General features: G+C 48.4%; 1 protein-coding gene across 2 annotated transcripts in view; it reads left to right on the forward strand.

Annotated features, from left to right (window-relative positions):
* Positions 1 to 15437, forward strand: part of CRY1 (cryptochrome circadian regulator 1) — a 52703-nt gene extending 37266 nt beyond the window's left edge. Inside the window, exons 3-13 of one of the 2 annotated variants that reach the window (XM_027873158.1) lie at positions 2363 to 2505; positions 4116 to 4300; positions 6359 to 6447; positions 7133 to 7273; positions 7360 to 7671; positions 10474 to 10625; positions 10766 to 10968; positions 11069 to 11167; positions 11804 to 11893; positions 13628 to 13699; positions 13774 to 15437. In XM_027873158.1, the coding sequence (XP_027728959.1) occupies positions 2363 to 2505; positions 4116 to 4300; positions 6359 to 6447; positions 7133 to 7273; positions 7360 to 7671; positions 10474 to 10625; positions 10766 to 10968; positions 11069 to 11167; positions 11804 to 11893; positions 13628 to 13699; positions 13774 to 13865 (1578 nt within the window). In that variant the 3' untranslated portion in view covers positions 13866 to 15437. The remainder of the gene's footprint in view (positions 1 to 2362; positions 2506 to 4115; positions 4301 to 6358; positions 6448 to 7132; positions 7274 to 7359; positions 7672 to 10473; positions 10626 to 10765; positions 10969 to 11068; positions 11168 to 11803; positions 11894 to 13627; positions 13700 to 13773) is intronic. The other variant, XM_027873165.1, reaches the window with a different exon arrangement.
* The last annotated feature ends 2026 nt before the right edge of the window (positions 15438 to 17463 follow it).

The raw sequence follows: 17463 nt of genomic DNA on the forward strand, positions 1-17463 counted from the left end.
CTGTCAGGAACTTTTTGTGACATCAAACCTCTGTTGCCTCTGCAGTGTCCAGCCTGTTCTAGGCCTCTGGGGCCAAGCAGAACAAGCCTCTCCTTGTCTAAAACAGAATTCATCTCTTTCTCTCTTCCCTATTTCCTCTTGCAACCTTGGGGTCATCCTCACCTCCTCCCTTACCCTCACCACACATATCCATCCAGTCTGAAATGAAAATGAAAGGAGAAGAAAGCATTTACTGTGTGCCAAGCACTGTGCTGAGCTCCGGGGACAGCAAATGGGGAGACAACACACAGAGAAGATTTCAGCTGCAGATCTGATGGAAGGTCCCCTGGCCCTTAGGGGCAGCAGCAGAGCGCCTTCACTAGAGCCGCTGGACGAGACCCAGGACTTTGGCGGCAGGAACTTTGCATAGCTGTGGCCCCGGCATCCCTAGGAGCAGTTGCCAGGTTTCTTCTCCCCGGGGGCTGCCTCCTAGGGTGGCTCGTGGGTTCAGGGTCCTGGCCTGTCTCCATTGGGGTCTGAGGGGAGATGACTTTCCTGGCAAATACTGTCTCCTGTGTCCCTCTCAGGGTGCCATCTTGCTTCAGCTCGGCTGGCTTGCCTTCCCCGTGGGGTGGGGAGAGAGCAGTTAGTTGGGGGAAGTGGTTGAGAGAGCTGGGCTGGAAGCAGAACCAATGGTCTGGGTGTGTGTGGGGGCGGGGGTGGGGTGGGGGTGAGAAGGGGGCTACCACTCCCGGGACCTTTGCCCTACCTGCCTTCTGGTGGCAGTGGGTCAGCAGTTACTGCTTGTGATTGTCGTGATAAAAATCTGTGATGAAGGGAATCGAGGCACAAAAGTCCCAGCACAGTCTACTTATTACCAAAGCCAGCAGTGACAAATAATAGAGGTCATGGCCCTTCAGTGACCAGAGAAACACCTTATAATCAGAGCAGCTTTTTGTACAGTTTGGTGGTTACATGAGACCCAGTGATGCAAATGAAAGTACGACTGTGATGGCCTTGAAGGGTGGGCGCACATCACATTGACTGGCAAGAAGGGGTCTCCGGAATCCATAGCAACAGGGAAAACAGAGTTGAGTAACGTCCTCTGAGAAGGCCCATGCCAGACACCACTCAATACCAGAGAGACCCAGTGCTGGGCAAAGCTTCTCTGGCCCAGGGTGACTCATCTACCGCCATCTTCCTTATCTCGTACCCAGGAGACAGGGCCAGCTTGTAGCCTCTTACAAACTCTGCTAAGGCCTGCACAGTGAAATCCCCATCTCATCCGTAGATATTCGTTTCAGTGATTAACTACAACTCTAATCATTAACCAGTCAGTAATCTAGGAACTTAGTAACCAGTAGTTCAGGAACCTCTCCAGGTTGGAGGCTGCAGAGCACAGTCTGAGCTGCGGCAGTGGTGAGCAAAGAAACCCCCTCCCCCTCTGGGCAAGTCTGTGCTCCATGAGAAGGACGAAAGGGTGAACTTAAAGATATGGAAATGGATGCGTGGAGGAGAGTAGGAGTTGTTGAGTAAAAACGGGCTGTCCTGGGACTGAGGATGTGTCTACTGGATCTGCTTCCCATCTCCTGAAGGATGTGACTCTCCTTCGGTCTCCTTTACTGAAGAAAACATTTGCATTAATTTTATCTGTCCAGAAATTAAATGCTCTTTGGGAGTCAGGGATAGTGAGTTCCCTGTCACTGGAAATGTTCAATGACCCGCACAGCCCCTTGTCAGGGACCTTGTAAATGGGACTGGACAACTTGGGATGCCCCTTCAACTCTTAGGCTTCTCGGATTCAGGGATGTGTTAATGCCAAATTCGCACTCCAGTCCTTTCAGTACATAAAATCCTCATTTCATTCTGCAGATCAGTGTTTGATACAAACCTTGTTGTAGAGTTATTTCAATTAAAGCATCAAGTAAGTATGTTCATATCTAGGATAAATCGTTGCTGAATGGGATGTGTCATCTCTTTCCTGTCCTGGGACACAGCTTCTGTTTCACCTTCTCGTGGTCTTCTCCTGCCTCCCATGGATGTCTCTTTTCAGCCAGCCTGCCCGCCCATTTACCTCCCTGTATTCCTCACAAAATGCTTGCAAGAGATACTGTTGTCATGAACAACATTAACCCCATAGATGGTGTAATATATAATACTCACACTTACTACTGTTGTGAGGTCAGGTCACCGCATAAGCAGGAAGTGTGAGCAATGGTTTTTAGAGACCTACAAAGTAATTAAAGGGAATGAATCCATACAAAGTAATGGTGTTCAGAATGTGTCTTTACAGAAGGATCTTTCCTAATTGTATTTCTTTTACTATTATAATGGAAAAACTTTATTGAAATCTGTTTACTTTGTCTGCATTCTTTTATTTTAGGAATGGAACATTGCTAAGCTCTCTATTGAATATGATTCTGAGCCCTTTGGGAAGGAACGAGATGCAGCCATTAAGAAACTGGCCAGTGAGGCAGGGGTGGAGGTCATCGTGCGGATCTCACACACTCTGTATGACCTCGACAAGTAAGTTCTGTGGCGAGATTCTAAAAACGTGCCTTCACGTGGAGAGTAACAAACAGTATAGGAATGAATGAGTGAATGAGCGTGTAGTAAGGCACTGTGCACACGTAAGCTCAAGTTAAACCTTCCTTGCTCATCCTGCACCTTTGTTCCCTCCATCCCCCTGCTTGGAATGCCCTGCCCCCTCCTCTCCTTCCTCAGTCTCCTTCCCATCCAGAAAAGGCCATCATCAGGAATGCAATGTCGACTCTCTGGGAATTTCCTATCGTGCAGCTAAACCAGTGACCGTACTGTTCGTCTGCTGGGCCAAGGGGAAATAACCAGCTGCCCTACATAAGGCTGGCCTTCCAAGGTGGGCATGTTTGCCTGCCTATGTCCACAGTCACAGAGCAGTGCTTAGCCCCTTCTTTCTGACTCACAGTGATCACTCCTTCCTGTCCAGTCATAGTACTTGTCTGTACCTCATTGAACACTTGTGTTGTATTACCCTAATAAATACAGGTCTCCGGTGAGGTACGGACAGTACCTTGGGTCATACAATAATATATCTGCATCCCCTTAGAGTATTTAGTGCAATGCATGGTTGATAATAGTAAGTCAGTCAGTATTTCTTGAATTAATCAGTACAAAATAACGTAACATAGTGTAGAAATCTTATGATTCCTGGAGGTCTTTATAGATGAATTGGCATTCCTTTAGTTAGATATTCATTTTCACAAATTAATGATACAGATCCTTTCCCTTACCAGTCTACAGTTGGTGTACTTTATACTAAAGTAATTTATTCGATATCTTTGCAAAAATAATTATAGCAGAAAATAATTATGGTCTTCACTTACCAAATGTCTTCATTTGCATCTAGAATTCAAAATGCCTTTGATAATGAACTTCAAGTTTGTTTCCTAGGAGCAAGCTTTTACCCTTGGTTTCAACTCATTCATGTCAGCAGAAAGATAGGGAATGTACTGAGCATTATTGAACCATTTTGTTTTCATCTCTTGTATGTGTGATTATGTATATATTTAGAGGAAGGTAGATCGATCTTAGACCTTTCTAAATATTACATTTAGGTTGGAGTCTGAACCATGAATGATGGTGAGATTAGCTGGCTACATGAGCTAATATATATGGAAGCCTTTTACACATTCTAGTAGATTACAAAGAGACAGACAAATTTAAGTTTATGTTTTTGGGGAAGAGTTATGGGGACCAGGATAGAATCGGAAGGGAGATTGCCCTTTCCTCACCCAGCCCACATAGGCATCTCTGTCCTGAAGCACTTATTCCCTATTCATGTTTCAAATTAGAGTGTGTCTGAGAGAGAGAGACACAGACAGAGAGAGTGAGTGAGTGAGTGTGTGTGTGTGTGTGTGTGTGTGTGTGTGTGTGTGTGAGAGAGAGAGAGAAAGAGTATCCCCTTTAGGTGTCATTATAAGGATTCTTATTAAGTACCACTAATGAGTTTCATTTTCCTACATCTGGCTGAAGATGTCCCAGAAGTTTACAGGGGATTAGTTTCATCTTTCATCCTAAGTGTTTTAAAAAATTCATTCTAAAATAGATTTATTCTTTTTTTATACTAATACCAGACATTGTTTCCCCTTATACAACAGGATCATAGAATTGAATGGTGGACAGCCACCTCTGACATATAAAAGGTTCCAAACTCTCATCAGCAAAATGGAGCCGTTAGCGACGCCAGTGGAGACGATAACACCTGAAGTGATGCACAGATGTGTTACTCCGCTCTCAGATGAACATGACGAAAAATATGGCGTGCCCTCATTGGAAGAGCTAGGTATCTTGAAGCTGTTTCTAACTCAGAGGTGAAGGACACTGGGTCCAGGCTGAGGCCTACGCAGTTGAGCAAGGCCAGTGTGGAGACTGGTTTTGGTTGACTGTGTATTGGTTACAAAAGTTTTGTTTTCCTTCTCTTCTTTTTTCTGACAAAGAGTGGGTAGAGGAGATGAGAAGGGATGCAGCAGCAAAAGATGAGAAAGAAAAGAGGGTCATTAAGGCATATTTTTTTTAAAAATGCAGAGAACAGAATAAAACACAGAGAAGCAGACACTTGGGAAACCCTGAGTTGAACTTTTAAACTTAAAAGGAAAAGCCAACTGTCCAACCAGTTAGTTCAGTACACATTTATTAAGCACCTACTATGTGCCGGACACTGTGCTAAGCGCTGTCCAGAACAGAGGGTTGCAGCTTCGTGTACAATCCTCTTTCTCTTCTACTTCACGTGTAGACATTCCTATTTTATTGGGTGTTAAGTTTAGTAGAAAAATGTTAAAAGAAACAGTTCTAGGTGGAATTTAAGAGGTAGACTACAAGTCCCAGCATCCCGCTCACGTCCTTCTGCCATCTCACATGAGATCCCCTCTACTAAGGAAGGAAAATGAGAGCTGCTAAATGAAATCAAAAACTAAAAAATTAGTCATTAGCGATGTCTGCATTGGTGTACCACGTGAAGACTGATCCAACCCTGCAGCTTTCTGATGCAGGCCTCCAGGACGGGGCCATACCTAGTGTCTGTACCCATGCGTTCTCTGTGCCAGGCATGGGGAGGCCCTCCAGGAACTCCCACGGGATAGGGAGCCCATGCGGAAACAGATGTAGGATCAGCTGGCAGTCCTCTGGAAGGGAAGCCTTTTGCAGTAAGAGAAGCTGGGATAGGTCTCCTGTACAAGGTGGGATTTTAGCTGGGACTTGAAGGAGGCTAGGGAAGCCAGGAGGTAGAGATGAGGAAGGAGTGCATTCCCAGCGCGGGGGACAGTCGGTGAATATCCCTGGAGTCAGGGCATGGAGTGTCTTGTGGCAGGAACAGTGAGGAGGCCCAGGTCACTGGATCACAGACCAGGGGGCAGGGAAGGTGCCAGAAGACTGGAAAAGGAAGGAGGTGACAGGGCATCAATGAATTTTACTGGATACGATCAGACGTGAGCTTGAGGAGAATCAGGTTAGTGAAGGAGGGAGTGATGAGGGGGATACCTGAGTAAAGAGGCCAGCGGGCTATTGTGGTCATGAGGAGGGGATGGCTGGCACCGCAGGGGTGGTGAAAGCATCAGCTCGTGTCTCTAGAATAGAAAAGACAGGATGTGGTGACTGCTTGGACACGAAGTGAGGGGAGTGAGCATTAGGGAGGACCAGAGGACGACATTCAGGCAAGCCTGGGTGTATCAGCCGATGGTGGTGACCACAACACTAATAAGAAAGTTGGGGGAAAGGGTCTCAGAAGGCAAGGCCAGTGAGGCCAGCATTGGACATAGTGAGTTTCTGGTGCCTGCAGGACATCCGGTTTCCAGCGTCCACTAGGCTCAGTTGGAGACTCGAGGCTGGAGCTGAGGAGAGAGGTTGGGGCTGGCTAAGTAGACTTGAGAAACATCAACCTGGAAATGATCATTGAATCTATGGAAGCTCATGAGGTCACCAAGTGAAATAGTACAGAGGGAGAAGAGAAGAAAGGAATCTTCAGCATTATTCAGCAACTTCTTCTCATGAATAAAGTGGAATCAGGAAGAATTCAAATACCACATCTGACAGTATCCATGTGACCACAGGGACATAATCTAAGCCTCAGTTTCCCCAGATGTCACTAAAGACAAATAGCACCTGCTGTATTTATGTTACATGGTGGTTGTGAGAATCACATGATTTGTGTGCAAAGCATTTTTCAAACATTAAAGTGCTTTACAAAAGTCATTTTATTTTTACTCAATACGATTGCTGAGGTTAGGTCAGTCAGTTATTTAACATTTGCTGAGCACCTACAATATGCCAGGTCCTGGGCTAAGTGCTTCCCTCTTGTCTCTGGCTATCTCCCTGACTTCCAAAGCTGTCTTTTCTGTTTCTGTAGGTTTTGATACAGACGGCTTACCTTCTGCGGTGTGGCCTGGTGGGGAGACAGAAGCCCTCACACGCTTGGAGAGGCATTTGGAAAGAAAAGTATGATCATCTCTGTTCTCTTGCTAAATTGGCATTTTAAAAATGATTTCTCACCCTTCATTAGAAAAAAAAAAGTGGGCAGGGGTATTACAGGAACTGGGTTCCAGATCCCTCTAATTGGAGCAGAGAACTCTAAGACAGTCTGGACTTGACTGGGCAAAGCTGCGCCTGGTTGAGCACTAGGGCTTTTGACGCTTTGATCTCTGCTGTGCTGATGTCCATCCCCTTCCCTGAGCTCCGGGTACCCATGTGGTGTGTCCTCATACACCTGCAATCCCCTTCCTGAAGGAGATGGCTCATCTCTTGACTTGTCGCTGTCTGTTTGGGGCATTGTGCCCGATGTGTGCCAAGTGACGTCCAGCGTTTGTGTGTCTGAAATGCCTCGTGCCCGCAGGGAGCCCTTCTCCCCTGTCTTAACCACGACCTCGTCAGACATGGTAAAGACGGCTCAGCCCCTTGGGGCATCTGTGCTTTCCCACGAGTAGACGTCCCAGGTAGGGATGGCCGGAGCAGAGGTGTCCCCCTCTTACCTGCGGTCATTCCTTCTAACACTTTGTCAGAGTGCAGCCTAGATGGTCATTATATGGAATAAGTTTATCCACTAAGAACAGCTGTGTAAAAAAAGATTTTGAACCTTCCTCTACGTGCAGGAAAAACAGCTAACTGGAATTGTTTGTGACTTTAGGCTTGGGTGGCAAACTTTGAAAGACCAAGGATGAACGCCAACTCCCTCCTGGCGAGCCCTACCGGCCTCAGTCCTTACCTGCGCTTCGGCTGTTTGTCCTGCCGTCTCTTTTACTTCAAGCTGACGGACCTTTACAAGAAGGTAGGACCCTTGCTCCAGGCGCCTGAGCGTAGCCATCAGCCGCTCTTGACCGCCGGCACTCCTGACGCTCTCCTTTCTCCCGTCAGGTAAAGAAGAACAGCTCGCCTCCCCTTTCTCTTTACGGGCAGCTCTTGTGGCGGGAATTTTTCTACACAGCTGCTACAAACAACCCGCGCTTTGATAAAATGGAAGGGAACCCCATCTGTGTTCAGATTCCCTGGGACAGAAACCCTGAGGCGCTCGCCAAGTGGGCCGAAGGCAGGACGGGCTTCCCGTGGATTGATGCCATCATGACGCAGCTGCGTCAGGAGGGCTGGATTCACCATTTGGCCAGACACGCGGTGGCCTGCTTCCTGACCCGAGGGGACCTGTGGATCAGCTGGGAGGAAGGCATGAAGGTGGGCAACGTCCTTAGTAAACTTGCCATTACCCACCAGTGGGCTGCTTGCTTGAGATGCTGGGCCCTGACTCTGTCCCCAGCAGACCGGAGGACCTTGGAGAAGTGAGTTCCCTCTCTGAGCCTTAGTGTCTTCTCCTATAAAATGAGGCAGACGGCGAGATGACCCTAGGGTCCTTTCTGTGCCGAGATGCTGAGAATCTGCGGTGATTCAGAGTTGTAGAAACTCAAGTCAGCAAGCGTTGACTAAACACCTGCTGTGTGCCAGGCACCATGCTGAGCCCTGGGGATGCAAAGAGAGGCAGAAACACAGTCCCTGCCCTCAAGGAGCTCACAGTCTAATGGGGGGGATGACGTGCAAACAGCTGTACACACAAAAGCTATTTACAGAAAGGGACAGCATTAACATTGATGACAGTCAGGACAGACTTCCTGTAGGAGGTGGCCAGGACGGGGAGATGAGGAGGGAGGGCCTTCCAGGCACAGGGGGACGTGCCAGTGAAAACCCCCAGCTTCAGGAGATGGACTGTCGTGCTCCAGGAACGCCCAGGAGGCATGTGTGGTGGGGGTGGCAGTGTAAGAAGACTGGAAAGGCAGGATGGAGCTAGGTTACGGGGCCGTAAAAGCCTAGCGGAGCATTTTCTGTTGATCCTGGAGGTCATGGGAGCCACTGATGTCTTTTATATGGGAGGAGCGTAGTCAGACCTAATTTTGGAGAGCTCAGTTTCCTGATCATCAGTGCAGAACGCACTGGAGGGGGAGAGACTCGAGGCCAGTGGACCCCCCCAGCAGCTACTGTGGTGGTCTGGGTGTGAGGTGAAGAGGGCCTGCACCGAGCTTGGGGCAGGGCCGTGTTGGAGAGACGCTGAGAAGAGAGAAGTAACAGGCCTTGAGGACAGGTTGGGGTGTGAGCTGAAGTGAGGAGTCGAGCATTTTGGTCCAAGCCCCCGGTGAAGAGTTGTCCCCTCTCCAGCCTCCCTGAGGAGTTGGCCAGCCAGCTCTGTGGGGTGGGTTCCCTCCCTCCAGGAGGTCAGACATGGCCTGGGCCTGGGGTGGAGCCTCTGCTTTGGAGCAGCGCTTCCGTGTATTCTCCAGTCTTAGGCTTCCAGCTGCCGCCTTCCAAAGCACATGAACGGGGGGCTCATGTTATGAAAGTGCCCAGTCCTAGAAATCTAGAACCTTTGAGTTGGCAGGAGCCTCCAAGGTCATCTGGCCAGGACTGGCCGCGAGGACGGCACTAGTGCATGAGGAACCCATTCCTCTTCTTCTGATCGCTGTTTCACGCGATAGCCCCTGGGGCATTTAAAGACAAACGTGCGGCATCCCCGGCATTTACAGCCGCAGATTCAGCCCGGTGTCTCTCCTCTAGAAGACCCCAAGTGTTAATGTTCAGTTTGGTTTCAGTCCCAAGCACAAGACTTTGAAATGTAATTGGGTTAAAGTGTGCACTGGTCGTATTGGAGCCTTGTTCAAACCTACTGTGATCTCATACCTTAGTTATTCTTCTCAGTGTTTCATCATTGGAAAATCTGATAAGCACAGGGCCTCGCCTTCTTTCGCCAAGTCAGGGATGAAAACGTTTAGCTCAGCAGGGCCGGGGTGGGGCTCTGGGCCACATGGTCCAGCCTGACGTCATTCCTAGTAGCATGAGATGGTACTTGGACAGCATTGAGCAAGGTGCCTGGTAGAGAGAAGGCTGCCTAGCGCTGCCCCTGCTGGCGTTATTCTTAGCCAATACCCCTTATTTTTAATAATAACAATTCACAAAGATAGAACCACAACATTTATGAAGTTCTTTCTTTATACCAACCCTGTGAGGTAGATTAGGGGTTTATTTATCCTCATTTTACAGATGAGGAGACGGAGGCTCAAAAAAAGTGAAGTGCCTTATTCATCCACAGCTGGGAGGGGTCTCCCCAGTCCCACTGTGGTCGTGTCCTGTCCTCCAGCTCGAATTCTCCCTCTTGTTCCTACGGATGCCCCAAGAAACTCTGCCCTGTGCCTCCCGATCAGGCACGTTAACCACCTACCCCACAAAGGAAATCAGATTCGTTTGGCGAGACCTCAGCAAATGTTGAGTGCCCGCCATTGGGCTAGGCAGACCACAGTGACAACAGACTTTGTCAAGGACTGTGCTTATAAACCCCGCTGCTATAGGGAGGAGAGTGTGTGTGTGTGTGTGTGTGTGTGTGTGCGCGTGCGTGTGTGTGTGTGTGACAGAGAGAATGTGTGTGTGTGTGTGGTGGGGAGAAGGGGAGTGGGCAGAGTTGGGAGGGTGAGGGAAGGCCCAGAGGAGGATCCCGTGCTTTTCCACGTATCTGAAGAGGGCAGAGCTCCTGGAGGTCCTGTGAGTGGACAGTTCCTGTTGTGTAGAGACAGCACCTGCTTCTGGTTGTCCCTACGAAAGTGCCCATGGCTGCACCCGTGGGTGCCTCTGTTGGGGCGGAGAGGAGCAGACGGGGGCTCAGAGGTGGGCAGGGGTGAGGAGGGGTCAGTCCTGGGGCAGGGGGCGGAGGGCCCCATTACTCCTATGAACCATTCTAAACAATTTGAAAATCCTCTACCTCATGGCAGCTTCTGTCTCCTGAAATCACGGAGGCAGCTGGTGACTGGGCCCTGGGGCATCACAGCTCCCTAGGGAGGCCTGTTTTTTTTGGTAAGACCCTGGCCCTGAGCTGCTCCCCGTCTCGGTCCCCTCGCTGTGTCCCACGAACAGAGAAGAGTGCCTGGTTTTTAGAGTTCCTTCTTCCTGGTGTACACAGCCGGCGGGGGGTCGCTTAATGGTCTGCTGTTGTTTCCAAAGGTCTTTGAAGAGCTGCTGCTTGACGCCGACTGGAGCATCAATGCGGGGAGCTGGATGTGGCTGTCCTGCAGTTCTTTTTTCCAGCAGTTCTTCCACTGCTATTGTCCCGTCGGTTTTGGTAGGAGAACCGATCCCAATGGAGACTACATCAGGTGAGCAGCGGAGAGGGCCCGCCTTGCCAGGGTAACCGGCTGCGAGCAGGCGGCTCGATGTGGCCCCGGCCCCTCGTGGGAGGTGGAGGAGTCTCCACGCCTTCCATTCCTATCTCCTCTCTCCTTTGTTCTCACCCTAGACGCTACCTGCCTGTGCTGAGAGGCTTCCCTGCAAAGTATATCTATGATCCCTGGAATGCCCCGGAAGGTGTCCAGAAGGTGGCAAAGTGCCTAATCGGCGTAAACTACCCTAAACCAATGGTGAACCATGCCGAGGCCAGCCGTCTGAACATCGAGAGGATGAAGCAGATCTATCAGCAGCTCTCGCGATACCGAGGACTGGGTATGCCCATGGTCCTCTGGAAACAGCTGTGTGTTTGCCCCTGCCTCGGATCTCTGTCCTATTTAACTGGGAATTCTTCCCCTCCCCCCATCCCCTACAGGCCTTCTTGCTTCTGTGCCCTCCAACCCGAATGGAAACGGCGGCCTCATGGGCTACGCACCCGGAGAAAACATTCCTGCTTGTAGCAGCAGCGGCGGAGGTAGGTCCTCTCCGGAAACCCCACCTCATCAGGAAGACTTGCGGGTCACAAGGCTCTGTGCAGAAAAGCCGCCTTGAAAGGGAGAGTCTGAGGGTTAAGGACGGCTTTTCTCACGTGGGGACCACCCACAGGTCCCTCACTCTGAGGAGGAGCCGGTGGGCTCTGTACCTGCTGGATGTGTCCGGTAACTGTGTTCGGCCATTGATCGAATTTGTAGGAATGACCTTATGTGGGGCAGCTTAGGTTGGATGAGATGTTACTGCAGATTGAAGGTGGGAAGCATTTCCATGATGTAGGATATCATGAATTATATTTACTATACTAAGTGAAAATCAAGTCTGTTTGGAATGCCAGAATCATGAGTAAGGGGTCATTAACCTCCCTCACAGCGCCCAGCTAACGACAGCTGGTGACCGACTGAGTGGGAGCTGCAAGAGCAAGGCGGCATTGAAGGGATGAGTCAGAATGTTAAGCTTTGTCGTCCGTAGTTAACAGAAACAATAGTCTTTTTGAACGATAGTAAATATAGGATTTCTTTAGTTTTCCAAACCAACGTTCAGTGCTGTGACAGTAGAATGGTAGATGCTTCCTAAAAACCTGAATGTTCCTGTAAGAATTTGGCATTTTGGTCCCTAGGAGCCCCAGTGGGTGCCAGCGATGGGCAGATCCTTCAGGCCTGTGCGCTCCCAGAGCCGCCGACAGGAGCCAGTGGCGGTCAGCAACCAGGTATTTCAGATGACACCTTTGAACTGTTTCAGCATTTCCTGACCTCGAGCCAGGGCAGGGGCTCTCTGGAAGCCCACGCCAGAGCGCCCTGAGTGGGCGGGGAAGGGCTGACCAGCCAGCAAGGAAGAGGACTCCTTTAGGGAGGGGAAAGAGCGGGACCCCAGACGCCCCGTGCAGTGGGGTAGTCAGTGCGGGGCCTTGTCAGAAGGAAGGAGGACAGAGCAGGAGGGGCGGCCGGTGAGGAGGCCAGCTGTCACGAAGGCTGATAAACAATTCTCGTGTCGTTTTAATTACGTTACCGTCATCACGGTGTGTGTCCTGGTGTCACCTCTGCTGCCTTCTGTGTCACTTCAGTCATTAAGGTCTGGACACATTTCTCTGAAGTCCTCCTTTCGCTCTTTCACACAATGCAAAAACGTGCAGTCGTTCGGCCGCTCCCTGACGGACGTGCTGCTAGTCCTTTATAGATATCACAGCAGAAATGAGACCCTTTCAGCTGCTTTGGAGCTGCTCTGAGTGCATGCCTGCTAGCGAGCGCTGGGGCCGCTGAGCCTCCTCTGTGGCTGGCCCCCGGCGCCTGCCTGCCCCAGGAGGCTGAGAGTTGGAACTTCACATGTTGGCATTTCCTTGGCATTTCTCTTCCATTCACCATCCATAGCATTTCCCACACGGCTCGTAGCAGTCTGCATTTCTTTTGAAAATTGTTTATGTATGTACCTTAACTTCTCTATTAGCCAGTAGCTCCAGGCCACAGATAGATGTTTCAGCTCACTGTCTGTCCTGGGTATCAGACATTCGATGGGATGTTTTTTCCCAGCAGATGCTTACATTGAGTTTGTTCATGCACAACCTTTTTAATTTGATGTGATCAAATTTAGACGTTCTGTTTTGTGTGTTCTCTTCTGTCCCTTGTTTGATGATGAATTTTTTTACCGGGCAGATCTTTGGAAAGATTTTCAGCATTCTTTCTTAGATTTTAATTGACCGGGAATAGTTCCCAGCCCCCATTCCATACATTAAATTTGTACAGTTTGAAGATGTTTCATTGCTATGCATTCTCTTTTTTTCCTGATTAGAGGAGGAATGTCCAAGACATTGGGTGTTTTAAGGCACCCTTATGCCAAAACATCGTGGGCTAAGGAGCCCTTTAGCTCAGAATCTTTTCAGAGGTGAAGTATATGTGGAAAACGTTTATTGTCAGTGTTTGCTAGAGTGAGCTGTTTGCCTGTACGTGCAAAACTAAGAGAATTGCTTTTTCAGACAAATAACCAGAACTTTTGTAGGGAGAGCAGTGTGAATATGCTTATATGTTGCTTCTCTAAAGAAATGCAATATGTCAAGAAAACTTCCAAAACTTTTACTGAAATCAAAAGAGTATTTTCTAGGCCTGCAGAAGAAAATTAGGTTAAATTGAGGGAGAGACTGACAGGAGGTGTGTTTACACATTCATCACTCATAATTGAATGAAAGCTGTTGCCTTATGGTCTCCCAAGCTGCTGTGTTTCTCCTTTCTGTTATTCATCGTTTAAATCTTGTTAAAATGAGAAGATTTGTGCATAAGTCTTCTCAGGTTGAACGCTGGTCATGGGCTGAATTGGAATGTTTCCAACATTTGGATAAATAAATTTTTGTTCACTTGGATTTTAATTCTGCCTCGTAAGGTACCTGGTAGCTGGAGGAGTCAAGTGAGTCCATTAGCTCAAGTAATGTCTCTTGTTTTTCAAATACAACTAGGTTACTCTCAGGGGAGTGGGATTTCACATTATTCTCATGAAGACAGTCAGCAGACTTACATGTTAAAGCAAGGTAAGAAGCAAGCAGAATGAATGTAATGTTCTCTTTGCCTTTTCTGTCCTAAATTTACTTCTCTAAATGTATAGGAAGGAGCTGCCTCGGTGGTGGGAAGCGGCATAGGCCAGAGGAGGAGACCCAGAGCGTTGGCCCCAAAATGCAGCGACAGAGCGTGAACTAGGCGTCTGTGCCCCGAAGAGCTCCGTCCCTTCTCCTGGTGTGATAAGGGAAAATGAAAGAGAGGCACAGACTCGTGACGTGAGCGGGCCTCCAAAAATGGGCAGAGTCAAGATTCAGTCGTCGACGTGGAGATGATACAGTCTGGTCTGTAGTGGACGAATCAGTGAACTGGCAGGTCCTAATTTTCTGGCGGAAATAAACATGTACAAAGAATGACCGCACCATCCCATTTCCCTGACTATGTGACTGTGTGAGAACAGGGCAGGGCTGCTCGCCGTAAGTGGCTGTCACAGGCTTCCTCCTGGAAGCGCTTCCCTTCACTTAGTTCTTTCCAGATTCCTTCATTTATTCTGCCGCTTTAGAAGCAGAGATCCTTTCAAGTTTGGGGCAGAGAAGGAGGGGGTGGTGCTGACCTTTCTCTGAAGGGGCCGGGGCGGTCACCCCCATGTCCTGTCCCAAAGCCGCCTTCCCCATGCCCTGTCTTCGCTGAGGCTCCGAGGGAACTTCGGGGGGCACGGCGAAGTCGGCTTCTTATAACCGACATGTATTTAGTGACGTACGATTGGGGTTAGCTTCCAAGGGGCACGGTGACTCCCTCACTTGACCTCGGTCTCTAAGACGAAAAGCCATCTTTGCTTTCTCCTGGCCCCTGCGACGACGACTGACCGCTCGCCTCCTCAGTGGATCTCATCCCTTGTATTTACTGTCCGGCGGTTCCTTGAGCCTGTCTGTTCTAGGTGAGCTTTCCACATAGCCTCGTGTCCTTATCCAGCTGGATTTAGGGAAGGTGTGATTGCCCATGCGTCAGAGGATCTGCGGGGCCTCGCCAGCAGAGTGCCCAGGTGAATGAATGGTGGAGGGGAGCGGGGAAATATGGGTATCTTTGGTGGATTTCTTGTAATCAACACTTTTGCTTTGTGGTTTTCCCCCCTCCGTTCAGTAAGAAATGCTATTGCAGTTGAAATTGGAGTCTAAAGTAATACACTCTTTCAATAAATTATTTCAAAATGTTCTTTATTGACGGAAACCAGTTACATTTTTGAGATGCATTATTTCTAATGGCATTTCTATGGTTTTTAACTTTTTATTGAATTTCACAAAGGACAAATGGTAATTTGTATATAGAGTACTTGGTAACAAATTTGTTTAATGTAAATAGAAATATTCATGATTAGTGCTAGACTTCTCAATATATTTTTGATAATCTTTCATGTATGGAAAAAGTAAAAGTTGTAACTGATGTAAAATTGAGAGTTTCCAACAGACATGAGGGAAACATGGAGATGTTCAGACTTTCTGAAAAGATTTTGTTAACGTTTTGAGGCACAGTTTTCTCGACCTCACTGTATGATCCGACTTTGCATACTTTGATAATATCAAGTTTAGAAAATGTAAGTAATCATAGTTGTTGGGGAGAGTGCTCCCAGAAATAGCCGTGTGTATTTGAAAGCTTCGTGGGCTCTGATGTGTGTCCACACTTGTGCAGAGCATCATTTCCATGTCCCTTTTCCTTATATCTCTATTTTGGTTTACCACTCAAGTGGCCTTGTCAATAAAGTGTAAATACAGAGACCCACGTTTGTGAGTTGTTGTTTTGGAGGGCCTGGGAGCAGCGCCGCACGGTAGTCACTGATGAGGCCAAAGGCAGAGGCCCCGTGGACACTGGCTGCATTGTGTCGTCCTCATTCACACCCAGGGTGCCCGTAGCACATTTCACCGAGAGCATTCGCATTTGAGCAGCTGCTCACTTCACCATCGGTCCCTTTCTTTGTCGTAGCCATTCTGATTCTCCCTTCTCTGGTCCACTGGCGGTGGCCCGGAGCTTACTCCAGGAGCCAGGGGAAGTAGAGAGGAGAAAGGGTTGGGAGCTGGGTCTCTGGCAGAGGGAGCAGGGATTTTTTCCAGTTTAGGGGCCTCTCAAGGGGCCTCTTCCGTGGCCAAACCCTTTCAGCCAATGACTGAAGAGTCTCCTTCCTCAGAGGACTGAGGACATCGGCCTCGAGCTCCCTTAACTCTCCTGCCAGGCTTAGAACCTCTCCGGATTCACCCAACATCTCCAAGCACTCTCTTCTCACAGAACAACCAGCCGCTCTTCTCTTTGCCAGACGAAGCTGAGCCCTGGGGACCACCCCTTCCTATCTCCTTCATTCAGGGGCTTGCTGCCCCAACCTTTCCCACACCGTCCTCTTTTCCCCTCCCTATTTCCTGGCTGCTTTCCTGCACTTTACAGACGTGTTCTGGTTTCCCTTTGAGACCCATTCCAGCTCTGCCCTTTATTGTGTGTCTCAGTGTACTGGGGGGAAAAACTGATTCCTGAACCACTCTCTGGTCTTTAAGAAATGGCAGTAGATTGTAGTAAGGCAAACATCACTCTGCTTTGAAAAGGTCTGAAAAGGCAGCTATTTCACACTGTCTGCCAATGGGATTGAGTTTGATTTCCTGCAGAATTCTAAAATAAATCATTAAAGCAACAATTTACTAGCACTTACAAGGGGAGGGAAGTATTCACCGTAAACAGATGTGTGTTAATTAAGAATCAGTAGTGCCAACCTAAACTCATTTCATTTTTTGACAGAGTTAAAGAGGAAGGAAAGGGAATAAGCATTTATACAGCACCTGCTGTGTGCTAAGCAAATATCTCATTTGCTCTTCACAACAACGCTGAGAGGTACATGTTATTTTCCCCATTTTACAAATGAGGAAACTGAGACAAACAGAGGTTAAGTGACTTGTCCAGGGTCACACAGCTAGTAAGTGTCTGAGGCTGAATTTGTACTCAAGTCTTCCTGAGTCCAGGCGCAGGGCTCTATCGGATACACTATGCCCCCAGTTGCAATGGGAAATTCAGTGAGTGTTCAGTGAGATATTTAACAAATTCGCTTAGAATCTCCTTGTTAACAAGATGGAGAGATACGGATGGATAATAGAGCAAGGTGGATTCAGAATGATCGATGGATGGCTTGGAGAGAGAACGCAATCCTCTGGTCCCAGTCAACATTCTGACTGATGGAAACGTGGCAGGCACACGTAGGACATAATCAGATGACGAAAAACTGGGAGGGACAGCTAATAGATTGATTGAAAAACCTGGAATCCCAAAAGAGCTACACAGGATGGAATAGAGAAGGAAAAACAGGAAAAAAAAAATCTTTCTAACAAAGCTGTACAAAAACGTAATGTTACCGTGGGAGTTTCCCCATCAAGGAAAATCTTCAAGTGGCATCTGGATGACTTCGTCAAAGATGGCATTATCAGTGAGGCATGATTTGGGTAAGAGGTAAACACAATCTCCCTCTGCCTTTGCCCCTTCCTCTCTCCCTCCACCTCTCTGTCTCTATCCTCTGTTCCTCAATGGATGGATGGATGGATGGATGGATGTATGGATGGATGGATGGATGGATGGATGGATGGATGGATGGATGGATGGATGGACAGATAATCGCATGATTCCCTTCTAACTCTTTGAGAATGACATAAATATTTGCTATGTACAGAGTCTGATCTAGGCCTCTTATTGAGCCTAGTTCTTTAAAGATTTCTTGAGTATATAGACGTGGTCTTTAAAAAGTTTGGTAAATTTGAATATGAGCAAAGAATGT

Source organism: Vombatus ursinus, unplaced genomic scaffold (assembly GCF_900497805.2).
Source record: "Vombatus ursinus unplaced genomic scaffold, bare-nosed wombat genome assembly UNPS02003292.1, whole genome shotgun sequence".
NCBI lineage: Eukaryota > Metazoa > Chordata > Mammalia > Diprotodontia > Vombatidae > Vombatus > Vombatus ursinus.